Consider the following 13,021-nt stretch of genomic DNA (forward strand, 5'->3'; position numbering starts at 1 on the left):
TAAATTCTCAATATTTGGCTCTAGAACTTTTCTGCTTGATTTTATCTTACTAAAAATGCTGAATTTTCTTATTTCCAAATAACTTTATGCTCACCAATTTTCTGAGATAAGAGTAACATATATAACAACAAAAAAGCAAGCCAAAATTTAGTGACAAAATCAGCCTAATTAATTCATCCTTAGTGCCATAATTAATTGTTGAATTCCATACAACCTATACACATTTTATTAGATTTATCTTCTGGCATGCATCTTACCTGACACTGAACAAGTACAGCAACCTTAGTCTAAATAAAAATCATATTTATTTATTTATATTATATAAATCATGTATAAATATAATATACACACACATATCAGATAGTAGGACTCTGCCAAAGGATATGACTTGTCCAGCAGATTTTTCAGTTATAACAAAAAACATAATGAAGAAGTATAAACATTAATATCAACCTCCAGGGCTTAATTTAATAGTATCAAAATGTGAACTAGTATAAGCACTGTCTTACTTAAGGTTTTTATTGCTGTGAAGAGACAGCGTGACCACAGCAACTCCTATAAGGGAAAACATTTAATTGGGACTAACTTACAGTTCAGAGGTTTAGACCATTATCTTCATGGCAGGTGGTGTATAGGCAAACATGGTGATGCAGAAGTTCTATATTTTGATGCTCAGGCATCAGGAAGTGAACTGTTTGTCACACTGGATGTAGCTGAAGCATATAAGACCTCAAATCCTGCCCCCACACTGACATACATTCCCCAACAAGGCCATACCTACTCCAACAAGGCCACACCTCCTAATAATGCCATTCCCTATGAGCCAAGAATTCAAACAAACTAGTCTATGGGGACCATATCTATTCAAAGCACCACATTTCACGACCTATCCCCCATCAGCTTGTAGCCATATCATAATGCAAAAATGCACTCAGAACAATTTCAAAAGTCCCCTTAGTCTATAACAGTCTCAAACTTATTTAAAAGTCTGAAGTTCAAAATCTCTTCCGAGATTCATGCAATCTCTTAACTGTAATCCTGTATAAAATAAAAATCAAAAAGCAGATCACATACTTCCAACATACAATGGAACAGGATATATATTACCATTCCAAAACATATGGAAGGGAACATAGTGAAATAGTGGACCAAAGTAAGAGGGTAAACCATCTGGGCAAATTCCAAATTTTGCATATTCATGTCTGATGTCAGAATGCTCATCAGATCTCCACCTCCTTTCAGCTTTGATGACTGCAACATACTTCTTTCTTTTGGGCTGTTTCCACTCCTATTAGTAGCTTTCCTCAGCAGGTATCTCTAACATCTTTGGATCTCCAAGACAATCCAGGCTTCAACATCACAGCTTCACACAATGGCCTTTCTGGGTTTCCACGCAGGAAAACCCCTGCCACACACCTGGACTAGGTGACCTTCCATAGTCACAGAAGAATATTCCCTGAACCCTTTCTTCTATCCCTGACTCTAAAACCTAAATTATGTGGCCAAAACCACCAAGTTCTGCTGCTTGCTTGGGCTGGAACATGGTCTGCTGTTTCAGTTACATCTTCACTGGCTTTCTGTTTTTGATGGTTTCCTTCACTGCCTAAGCTTGGCTGTCCTGAAACTAACTTTTCCTGGGTTCCTTATAAGAATATCTTGTCTCTTGAAATCTAATTCTAATTTCTATGTTTCCTGTAGTAGTCAAGTGTTCATCTTCTGTAAGCATCTTGGTCATTAGGAATTCATACGACCTTTGAAAATATGAGTATGATTTAACCATCTCTGTATCTTTGAAATGTTCTATCTGGATGTTTTCATGGAGGAGGTTTAACAATTGGTGGGAACTATAAAAATTGTATAGTTAACACTGTTATATTATGCTTTTTACTAAAAATTCAACCATTGTGGGGCTGGAGAGATGGCTCAGAGGTTAAGAGCACTGACTGCTCTTCCAGAGGTTCTGAGTTCAATTCCCAGCACCCACATGGTAGCTCACAACCATCTGTAATGAGATCTGACACCCTCTCCTGTCTACATAATAAATAAATAAATCTTAAAAAAATTCAACCATTGTAAAATAATTCCCTGACATAGTATTTACAGTTTCTTCTTATATCTCTCTCAATAAAAATGAATGTAAATATCAGATCTGGTGTAAAATGAATTTGGTATGCAAGCAACTTTAACAAAGGGATATTATAAATGAATAAATGAAGCAATGAAATTCATAAACTCTGAAAATCATCTGTGATACAAAGATACTCACCTGTATGTTCAAATCAAAGCCAATTTCCCGAAGACTATTTATAATAATCAAGCAATTGTGCAAATACTGTTCGGGACGTTTTGGTCGTGTGTACATATTTACAAAATGAGACTCAATCTGGAAGTTAAAGCAAAGAGCTTTAATTAAAGGAATAGTAAAACAGATAAATGTAAGGATCATTTGGATCTTAGCATCTGAAACAGAATATTGCACACAGCACTTAAGACTAAACAAAAAGGCAATGCTAGGTAGTAACATTCATGTATTTCAGTCAGAATTAAGACATTTAAGGAAGCAGTTTGCAGGAAATAAACTTCAACTCTTAATTGCTAACTTTCCTCAGACAGGAAACTACCATTGGACAATGAACTAACCCTTACCAAAAACGGGCAGTATGCCGCCAGCTGTGTAGCAAAAACAAGGCCATCAAAAAGGTCTGTGTCAAAATTCACTATCCATCTCTCGGAAGGAACATCATCTATTTTGAAAAAAGGAAAAAAATAACAATATTTTAACACTGTTGTGATATTCTTATAGCAATTTGAAGAAGAAAGAAAACTACGCCTTTATTTAAAAAGTACGATTTTCATGAATATTCAGTATGACAGTTACTGGCAACCTGACACAACTAGTCACCTGGGAGTAGTCTCAATAAGGGAGTGTGTTTGGTGAATTGGCTATGAGAATGTCTGCGCATACAGAACTGTCTAATTACACTAATGAAGTGGGGACACCTGGCCAACTATTGCAGACACCATTCTCTGGGCAGAGTGCTGGAAGGTGTTTGAGTAGAAAACATAAACATTATGCATGCACTCATTTCTCTCAGTACTTTAATACAGATGCAATGTGTGTATGTGTTTGAAGTTCCTGCCTTGACTTCCAAACAATGATGGACTATAACCCAGCATATTTTCTTTACTTCTAATTTGCTTTTAGTAAAATTATTTCATCAGAGCAACAGAAATGAAACTAAAGCACTATGAAATATATCCATATGGCTTAAAACCAACTACAAGATGTCTCTTATTCCTACGTGAGCCACTCTGAAAAACATGATTTTATGTACTAACAGAACAGAAATCTGGTATTTTACATTGTTCACCTTTCCTTCCTTTATCCTTCCTCCTTTTTTTGAAGGAGCCTCATGTAGCCCAAGGTGTCCTTGGATTATCCCTATATGGGAAGATGACTTTGAAGTCTGACTCTACTGCTTCTACCTTTGAAGCGCTAAGATTTCAGACTTATGTCACCAAACCCTTTTATATATATTATTTTTTATTACTTTGTTCAAATGGTTGGCCAGTGATGAACAACATGCATTAGTTCTGAGGCTCAAAAGACATGTTATTCCTTTAAATTCTATGGTATTAAGAAAGGTTTATTTGTTGAAGAAATTCTTCAACATGTGGGACATTTATAAGATGGAGATTTATGGCTTAAATACATCAAACTAGACTATGAAAAATAATATGAGTAAGAAGAGTACCAAAAAGAAGTCTCAATTACAAAGGGGTTACTCTACTGAAAATGGAAGAAGAAGGGAAAGTATCTGGGTACCAGGCATATATCTTGGTGAAGTGATTAGACAGAACTCATTGCTATTATTGAACACAATATTTCATTATTTTTAAACTTTCCAAAAAGGCACAGATTCTTTATAGTTTTTATATCCTCTCATTTGAAATCAAATGGGATAATGGCAAGCATCAGATAACCTCCAATTTCTTCTCTCATTCTTATTTCCCATGAAGAAGAAATGACAAAGGCTATGTTCTGGACATGCTCATGTTAATTTCACAAATCAAATTTGGATTATACTTGAAACACTTAGTATTCTCTTGGACCACAGATGTCCAATATACTTTACAAAAACTTTGGTACTTTTTCACCCACAACTTCAGTACCCTATAAAATTATTCTATGAAATGCAGATTAACAGAAATCTTCAACCAATACAGAACAAATAATGATAACAAGTATATTCAGTTCTCCAGCTTGAAGTATAACTGACAAATAAAATTATATTCATGTTAAGTGAATATGGTATTTTGGTTTATGGGCACCTCCTGCAATGACTTCCAAAATCAAGATAATTGACATTTCAGGAACTTCACATAGTTATCATTGTGTGTGTATGTGTTTATAGTATCTGATAAAAGTACTTCTCTTAATTTGTAACCCAGGTTTTTCAAGAAAAGTAATTTGCTTTTATTTTTCTATGAACTGGAAGCTGTGATATATTTGATCTGGCAATTGTAACTTGCTAGCCATTGACTCTCACCATGGACCAGTTAGATAATGGTGGGGATAAATTTCATTCACCAGATAGCAAATTCTCGTGAATGAGTTTATCTGTCAGTGTTTGGCATTTATTTCAAGCTCATTATATGTCTCAAAAGTCCTCAGTGAAATCTAACCCTGACAAGCTGTAGCAACAAAATACCTGACAAAAGCAATTTTGGGCAGATTTCATGGCAAGAAGGGAACAAAAGCTAAAACAGTCAGTGGCTTGTCACACTGCATCCACAGTCAGGAAGTAGAGAACAATGACTACTAGTTCTCAGCATGATTTCTTCCTTTTATCCTAGCCCATGGTATTGTGATACTAGATGTGGGATTATGGCCTTAGTTAACCTAATCCAGATAATTCTTCAAAGGAATGCCCAGCCTTTTTTTCTAGTTGATTTTAGGCTCCATCAATCTGATAATAAATAACAAACATCATCTCTACCACTTAACTTGATACCCAATCATATCACATTTAAACGATTATCTTCTACTTTTTGACATCATAGTTTAATAACTATCTCATAATACAAAATACATACAGTTCAATGTTAAAAATATCCAGTCTTTAAAAGACACAATACACACAAAGTGTAATGGTCAGGTTTCTTCTGAGACTCAAGCAATCACTTAAATATGAGTTTCTATAACACACAAAAAAGAAAGTCCTAATGTACAATGGCATGGAATAAACATTCCAATTCTAAAAGGAAGGAAGGAGGCATAACAAAGAATGATTAGAACAAATCAAGACTGAAACCCAGCAAAAAAAAAAAAAAAAAAAAACCACCAAATCCTGCAGCTCTGTTTAAGACATCACAAATTTATGATAAAAATCCACTGGGATCCAACAAGTTTGAGGGGGTCTCACCACTTCATTTCTGCCATCTGAAGTCTATATTGCTTCTGGGCCACTCCTTGGCCGACACCCTATGCTCCTAGCATCACCAACATGTGTCTGGTGACTTTACAGTTTCATATACTGTCTTCTCATGGCCTCCTTGCAAGCACTCTAACCCTGCTACATATTGCTCAGTCTCAGTAGCTCTCTGAAAGCATGGAGCAAGACTAAATAACCCTTTCAGTCTTAGCTCATTCATTATTTTCAAGACAGTACAACAAAGAAAACAGTGCTTATTTTTGTGCCAACTTGAGATGTAGCTTGCTGCCTCCATTGGACCACAATGCCATAGGCCTCTGTAAGCCTTTCATGGTGATCCTGAGGAAATATATCTTTAGGTAGTTGCATTTGAACAGGGAATTTTTTCACAAACATTCCCAGCCCAGGCTTATCTCCCTTCAAATGAATTTGGGCTTTTGTAAAATGACTCCATTCATGGATGGGATCTTGCCCTACAGTGATCTTTCCTATTGCCTACATTTAAACTTATTTCTGAATTTTTCCTCACCAAAAATGAAACTGTGGTCTCTAGGCCCTTTATGCTTTTCTTGCTGGTGTATAGTTGACTTTCACTAGATAGCTAACCACCCCACTTTCTACTGGTTTCAAGTTGCATCTAAAAAGAATATATCCAGGTTATTATATCATTTCTTCCTGAAAGTACCTGTTCCTTCTTGGATTTACCCTGCAATTACAGCATTAGTCTAGGTTTTGCTGTTATAAGCATAGGAGCTTTTTCCCCCCAGGCTCTCTACCTGTACCTGTAGAAAAAAATGGTACTGACGGCTTTTTTTGTTTCTTTGTTTGTCTTTTTCCAATCCATCACAACTTTGGAATTGCTTTGGTATAAAACCAACTTGTCAAATACCAGCAGGCATGGACTGGTGCTGCTCAAGTATGGCTTTCAATAGGAAGAGGATGAAGGCTTTTTAGGACAATGTTGACAAGAGGTTAAAAAAAAAACTTTATCCTTTCTCAAAAATCAGGTGTTCATAGGTGTGTGAATTTCTCAGGGTCTTTGATTCTACTTCATTGATCCATGTGTCTGTTTTTATGCCAATATCAGAAGACTGAGCAGAAAGGTTGTAAGGACCAGAGCAACAGTGATTTTCAGTAAGATTGTGTCTCCTAGTAATATCAAAAGCTACAACCATAAAATCTCACCAACATGACTACCAAAATATGAGCTGAACAAGGGCATCAGATACACCAAAGTGGATGGGGGAAGCCTAGGAGGCCTCAACCATACATGAACAATGAACTACAGTTAACCAAGAAATGTTGAGCCTGGGAAAAATTACCTTTCTCAGGGAAGAGCATACCTATTGGTTATCCAATACCAAATGATCAAACCTGAAATTATATATACTACTAAACTAAATAAAGATTGAGCAAGTTGTACTTTGAATTTAGAAGTAAACACACAGACACACACACACACACACACACACACACACACGTATGTAATAACAAATAATGAAAAACAAAAGAAAAAGATGCCATGAATTGGAAAGAAATCAGGGAGAGGCATATGGTAAGGTTTGGAGTGAAAAAAGGAAAGAAGAATGATGTCAGTATAGTATAATCTCAAAAAAAAAAAAGGATTAATTTTAAAGCGAGACTGTACTAAAGAAGCCCATAAGTGACAAGGGGAACCAGATAAACAGATACATGTTACGTTGGGGAAATTTTATTCAAATACTAATAAAGAACAGGAGAGAAACAGAGTGAACTTTATGTTGCTTTGGAGAGAATGTTAGGTAATAATGTCTTCAATTTATGAGGAAATGCAATTCAAAGTCTTACTAGAAACCAAACTCTACAATCTTCTGCTTAGTTCTGTGGCTTGGATTGAACTTCAAGGGTTGAATATTAGCAAATTCTACTCTGAGCACAAAAGATTTGCATGTTTTCTGAGGGAAGGAGGTAATTTAAAACCAAAAATGTATTTCCACACATTTCCATTTAATACAGTTAATGCTAAGGACAAAAGAAGAAGTGTATAGCTATATTAGAAACTAGACTTAGAACTAGGCTCTTGGTAGAGAATTCAACGTAGCTGTTTATTGGGGAACAGATAAATATGTTTGTGTAAGAGCTTATGATCTATTCACTAAAGAATTCATGAAGCATTATTTTCACAAAGTGATACCCAATAGGACCCTCATAAATAAAATGCAAACTATGTTTAATAATTTACACACTGAAAATGCTAGCAGCAATGTTAGGGATGTCTTTAATATCCAAATTTCCAGAACATGTCTATATACATTTCATCATTTCTCCTCACAAATATAGTAAAATCTTTTCTTACTATCTCACCTTGAAGATCATGAAATGAAATCCCTCTTAAATAACACAGAATAAATCATGTAATTAGTTTAGAATACATAGATTCTGAGTGTGGTTCCATGGCTCCTTTTATATTAATTTTAACATTGCCAATTATAACTATTTAAAGAAAAAAATCATACCACTTTTATTGTTTTTCCATATAATATTTCGATGACTCTCATAATTTGTATTCAACCAACTAAGTAGAATCCTTTCAGAATTAGAATATATGTTGCTGGATGTAAAACAAGGGTTGATTTTGGATTTATTCTCCCCACGTATAGGCGGAATAGAATTGTAGCAATGTGGTGTCACCCGAGATAGAATCATAACCTGGAATTTTGAAAGAAATAGTTACTAGACTCAGATGGAAAATAAATTCACATTTGAAAAGTTAATTACCCCAAGTAGATAAGTAAGGGAAGACACTCGTATTTTCTGGTTAATGCACCTTCTCAGGAATAAGAGAATAGAAGAGAGATGTGCCACTCGTGGTCATTTTCAGTCTTCAAGTTCTTGCTTGAATGCCATTTATACTATGGAGATCCTGACTATGCAACCTGTAACAAGACACTTCTTACTTAATTTGAAAAAGCTATATTTGACGACACATCTGTTAGAATGCCAATTCATTAATTTGACATGGTTTTCTTTTTATTACAGTTCACAAACTTAAAATTTTAAGTATCAAGAAGCTTAGCCATCTGTACTAATTTTCTTTGTTTTACTTATTTATTTGTATTAGTTACTTTTCATGCTATAACAAAATATCTTCAAAGAGTGATTTAGGGAAAAAGAGCTTTATATTGGCTCACAGTTTTAGGCATAGCGAAGTCACTGTACCCCAAAACACGAGAAAACTGGTCACATTTTAACCAGAGTTAGGAAGCAGATACAGATGAATGCTGGTACTCAAATTGCTTTATTTTTATTCCAGTCTGAACCGTAGCCTATGTATTGGTATTGCCTATATTTAGAGGGAGCGTCTCAGCTTAATTTGCCCAATCTAGATATTCTCTCCCAGACATGTCCAGAGGTTTTTATTCTAGATACTGTCAATTTGATAGTCATTAACCATTATACCACTCAAAATACAGTTTGATATAAAACTTACTGGACACTTTTGTTGGGTGGTTGGTGACAGGGTCTCGTGGATCTCTAGTTGGCCTCTACCTGGTAATGTAGCCAAGGCTGGCCTTGCACTCCTGATTTGCCTGCCTCTCCCTCCTAAATTGGGAATATAGGTATGTACCACTATGCCAGATATGTGTATTTTAAGGAAATAAAAAGTAGAAAAAACATAATTCAATGAACTTTTATCTCATGCTGTTAAGTTTGGTATAGAATGTCACAGATGCATTCACTCAAAGTGTACTGTATCTGATTAGTAGAGAAATATATCAAAGAGTTACTAAGAGTTATACTTCACTAGCTATGGACATAGATTCTAGATGACAGCAACAATCTGAGATTTATTATTTCATTATCTATTTCAGTAGATAAATAATTATTCAATTGTAGAACAACAGAAATTGTAAAACAATCTAAATAAATGAGTCAGTTCAACTGTTTACATTATATACACATTCCTATATCAGTTCACAAGTTCATCCTGATAAATTCATAGGTAGTTCTCTAACATCTTGGATGTAAAGAACAAAACCTGAGTGACATATGTTCTAGAGATATGGTTGCCCTGTTCACACCTACCCAACATTCACCTTTCCATTCTGAAATTTTACTTTGGGCAAATGCAATTTATCACTAAAGGGAATGTTTTCCTGACAAAGAAGCACACACAGCTCACATAGAGATCACTTCTGAAACAAATTGCTTGATACTTGTCTCAGAGCCTGCAATAATCCTACCTAAGAAACTCTCATATTCAGGTGTGTAACTACAGAAAAAAGATGCTCATATCTTCATGTATCATGTATTTATGTAATGTCTCAAATAGCTTCAATTTAAAAATATGGAAGGTCTCACACTGTTCTTTCTTTTCCAAAATAGAAACTGTTAAGAATTTTCACCAAATAAATCTAATATAGAATGTTGGAATTTTATCTGACCTATGTGGTGAGAATAGCAATCAATAAACACGAAAGGTATTATTTTAGCATTTCTTATGAATTTCTATAATAGAAATAGAGCACAAACTGGATCTATAATTCCTTAGTTTCAAATCCCATATACTTTAAAATGCAACTGAAAGTCTTGGAAGTGGATTCCTAGCCCTTTCTGAGTAATAACAAATGATGAATTACCTGCCTACAGCTAATGAGATAAATGTTTGGAACTAATGATCTGAGCAAGCTCAGAATTCATCTATCAACTGTCACAGCTACTTTGCAAAGGAAATAAGATTTGCAAGTGAACCTTTACTAGGAACACAGATTTAATGACAAACTCACATGGATCATAGAAATATACTCTAATACAGAAAGTGTCAAAATACATACTGTCTATTTCTACAGAAGTGCTGTTTTAAAACTACCACTGTTGAAATATTTATCAATTTTTACTCTGCCACAGGACGATAGCTCTTAAATAGTCTAATATATATAGCTATATAATTGAAAGGAGTGATAAAAGCATATAGGAAGCACAAGAGTTCACTTCAAACACATCAAACATATTTGGAGGAAAATGATACTATTTGTTGTTTAACATTAAAGTCACAAAAGTATGAATTGATGGAATGAAATGAGAAGTACAGAAGAAAGAATATCTTGTTATATGTTAGCCAATTCTTCAGTTTAGGTCAATTATTTTCAGCAATCTACGCTCAGGACTTTCCTACACTCAGGAATTTCCTACACTCAAACATTGTTTACATAGTCATTTTTGTTAAAGGTCTGATTTATGAATAATCATCAATAAATTTACCTTTGATAGAACAGGGTAATAGGTTATAAAACACTATATCATATTGAAGACTTAAAAATAACAGAAAATTATCAAATAATATGTGTGTGTACATACATATGTGTATACATACATGTATATAGAGTTATCACACCATTGCCATGTGTACTTCTAGTTCTATATGAATGTGGATGCTATATTTGGCTTATTGCTTCTCATTAATAATATTAATAATTTTTTTTTGTTTTTTTTTTTTTAGGTTTTTCGAGACAGGGTTTCTCTGTGCAGCTTTGCGCCTTTCCTGGATCTCGCTCTCTAGACCAGGCTGGCCTCGAACTCACAAAGATCCGCCTGCCTCTGCCTCCCAAGTGCTGGGATTAAAGGCGTGCGCCACCACCGCCCGGCAATAATTGTTTTTTATTACATTTCCTTTGCACATAAATGAGATAACAATTTTTATAATTATATTTTCAATAAATACTGAGATATTTTAAGATAATTGAAATGGATCTCTGCCGAAGATTTATCTTGAATAGTGCTATGTTAACTGCAGAGAGAATCAATATCCAGTGTATAACCTTTCTGTTAGATATAGAAATGGCTCATGGTTCCACACTAACACAAATGTAAATCTGAGAGTAAATCTTATCCTAAAGTAAATCTATAAGAGATCAAAGTTAATTAAGACTTCAAATGAAAATTGTGTATCTGACCAAGAACTGATACCTCAGTGTCAGATTTCAGCACTGAGGAATGACTGTGCTCTTGAGAGTGTTGCATGGCTAGAAAACCAATGTGGATTCAGACATGAAAGTGTTCCTGCAATGAATTGGTCCATGACCACTTCTGACTTGAATGTGGGTAGAGTCAATAGATTTCAGGAAGCTGTGACATGAGCTACAACCACTTTGTTGTGACTGTGATCTGATGCTACTATCCAGCAAATACAGCTAATAAGTTCCAATATGAAGTCTACTGCATTTCTACTTCCAGTCACACAAAGGTGCTACTACACACGTGTTTGTTTGAGGCCAAAATAAAGCAGGAAGTAGCAAAAACTGGGCAAACTAGCAACAAGAAGATCAAATATAATATGGTGACTTACTGCATAATAAGGATCAAAAACAAAGCACCTGTAGTAACAACTCATCTATCCATATCTCAACTATGGGGAAAAATCCCATAAAAGCAAAATAAAAAATAGATAATAGAGATAATACATGAATCAAATATATAAATCTTGGTACTGTAAATACTATGACCTACTTGGCACCTCAAAGTCCACAAGTTAATTTACAACCTCAAAATTTATAAGAAAAATCTGCTTATGCACCTTAACTCAAAAACTGTCTGGTTTTATTTTACAGAAAAAAAATTCAGTAAATATGGATTAAACCTACTTCAAAAACCTATACTCAACAAAATTTGAAAATCTAAAAGTGGACAATTATCCCCATAGATACCACTTACCAAAGTTAAATCAAGATCAAATAAACAATTTATATAGACCTATAACTGCCAAGGAAATAGAAGCAGTCATTAAAAGTCTCCCAACCAAAAAAAAAAAGCCCAGGACCAGATCTTAGCACAGAATTCTACCAGGCATTTGAACAAAAGCTAGTGCCAATACTTCTCAAATCATCCCATAAAACAGAAACAGAAGGAACACTGTCAAATTCATTTTATGAGGCCAAAAATCACCCTGGTACACAAAACACACAAAGACTCAACAAAGAAAGAGAATTACAGACCAATTTCCCTCATAAACACTGATGCAAAAACACTCAAGAAAATACTGGTAAACCGAATCCAAGAACACTTCTAAAAGATCTTTCTCCATGACCAAATAGGCTTCATCCCAGATTCAGGAATGGTTCAACACATGAAAATCTGTCAATGTAATCTACCATAGAAACAAACTGAAAGAATAAAACCACATAATCACCTCACTAGATACTGAAAAGCCTTTGACAAAATCCAATACTCCTACATGATAAAAGTCTTGGAGAGATCAGAGATACAAGGAACATACCTAAACATAATAAAAACAATATACAGCAAGCTGACAGCCAACATAAAATTAAATGGAATTCCACTAAAATCAGGAACAAGACAAGGCTGCCCAGTTTCTCCATATCTATTCAATATAGTACTCCAAGTTCTAGCTAGAGTAACAAGACAAATTAAGAAGATCAAGGAATACAAATTGAAAAGGAAGAATTCAAAGTATAACTATTTGTAGATAATCTGATAGTATACATAAGTGACCTCAAAAATTCTACAGGGAATTCCTACATCTGATTAAACACCTTCAGCACAGTGGTTGGATACAAAACTAATTTAAAAAAATCAGTAACCCACCTATA

The 13,021-nt window shown here is 34.6% G+C and overlaps 1 protein-coding gene across 1 annotated transcript in view; it reads right to left on the minus strand.

Annotated features, from left to right (window-relative positions):
* Positions 1-13,021, minus strand: part of Cfap47 (cilia and flagella associated protein 47) — a 272,610-nt gene that overhangs the window by 148,605 nt on the left and 110,984 nt on the right. Inside the window, exons 33-35 of the mRNA XM_052731290.1 lie at positions 7,934-8,123; positions 2,647-2,744; positions 2,267-2,383 (exon numbers count right to left, since the gene is read on the minus strand). Coding sequence (XP_052587250.1) covers positions 2,267-2,383; positions 2,647-2,744; positions 7,934-8,123 — 405 coding nt within the window. The remainder of the gene's footprint in view (positions 1-2,266; positions 2,384-2,646; positions 2,745-7,933; positions 8,124-13,021) is intronic.

This window comes from Peromyscus californicus, unplaced genomic scaffold (genome assembly GCF_007827085.1).
Source record: "Peromyscus californicus insignis strain IS unplaced genomic scaffold, ASM782708v3 Scaffold_10__1_contigs__length_136768540, whole genome shotgun sequence".
In the NCBI taxonomy this organism is placed as follows: domain Eukaryota; kingdom Metazoa; phylum Chordata; class Mammalia; order Rodentia; family Cricetidae; genus Peromyscus; species Peromyscus californicus.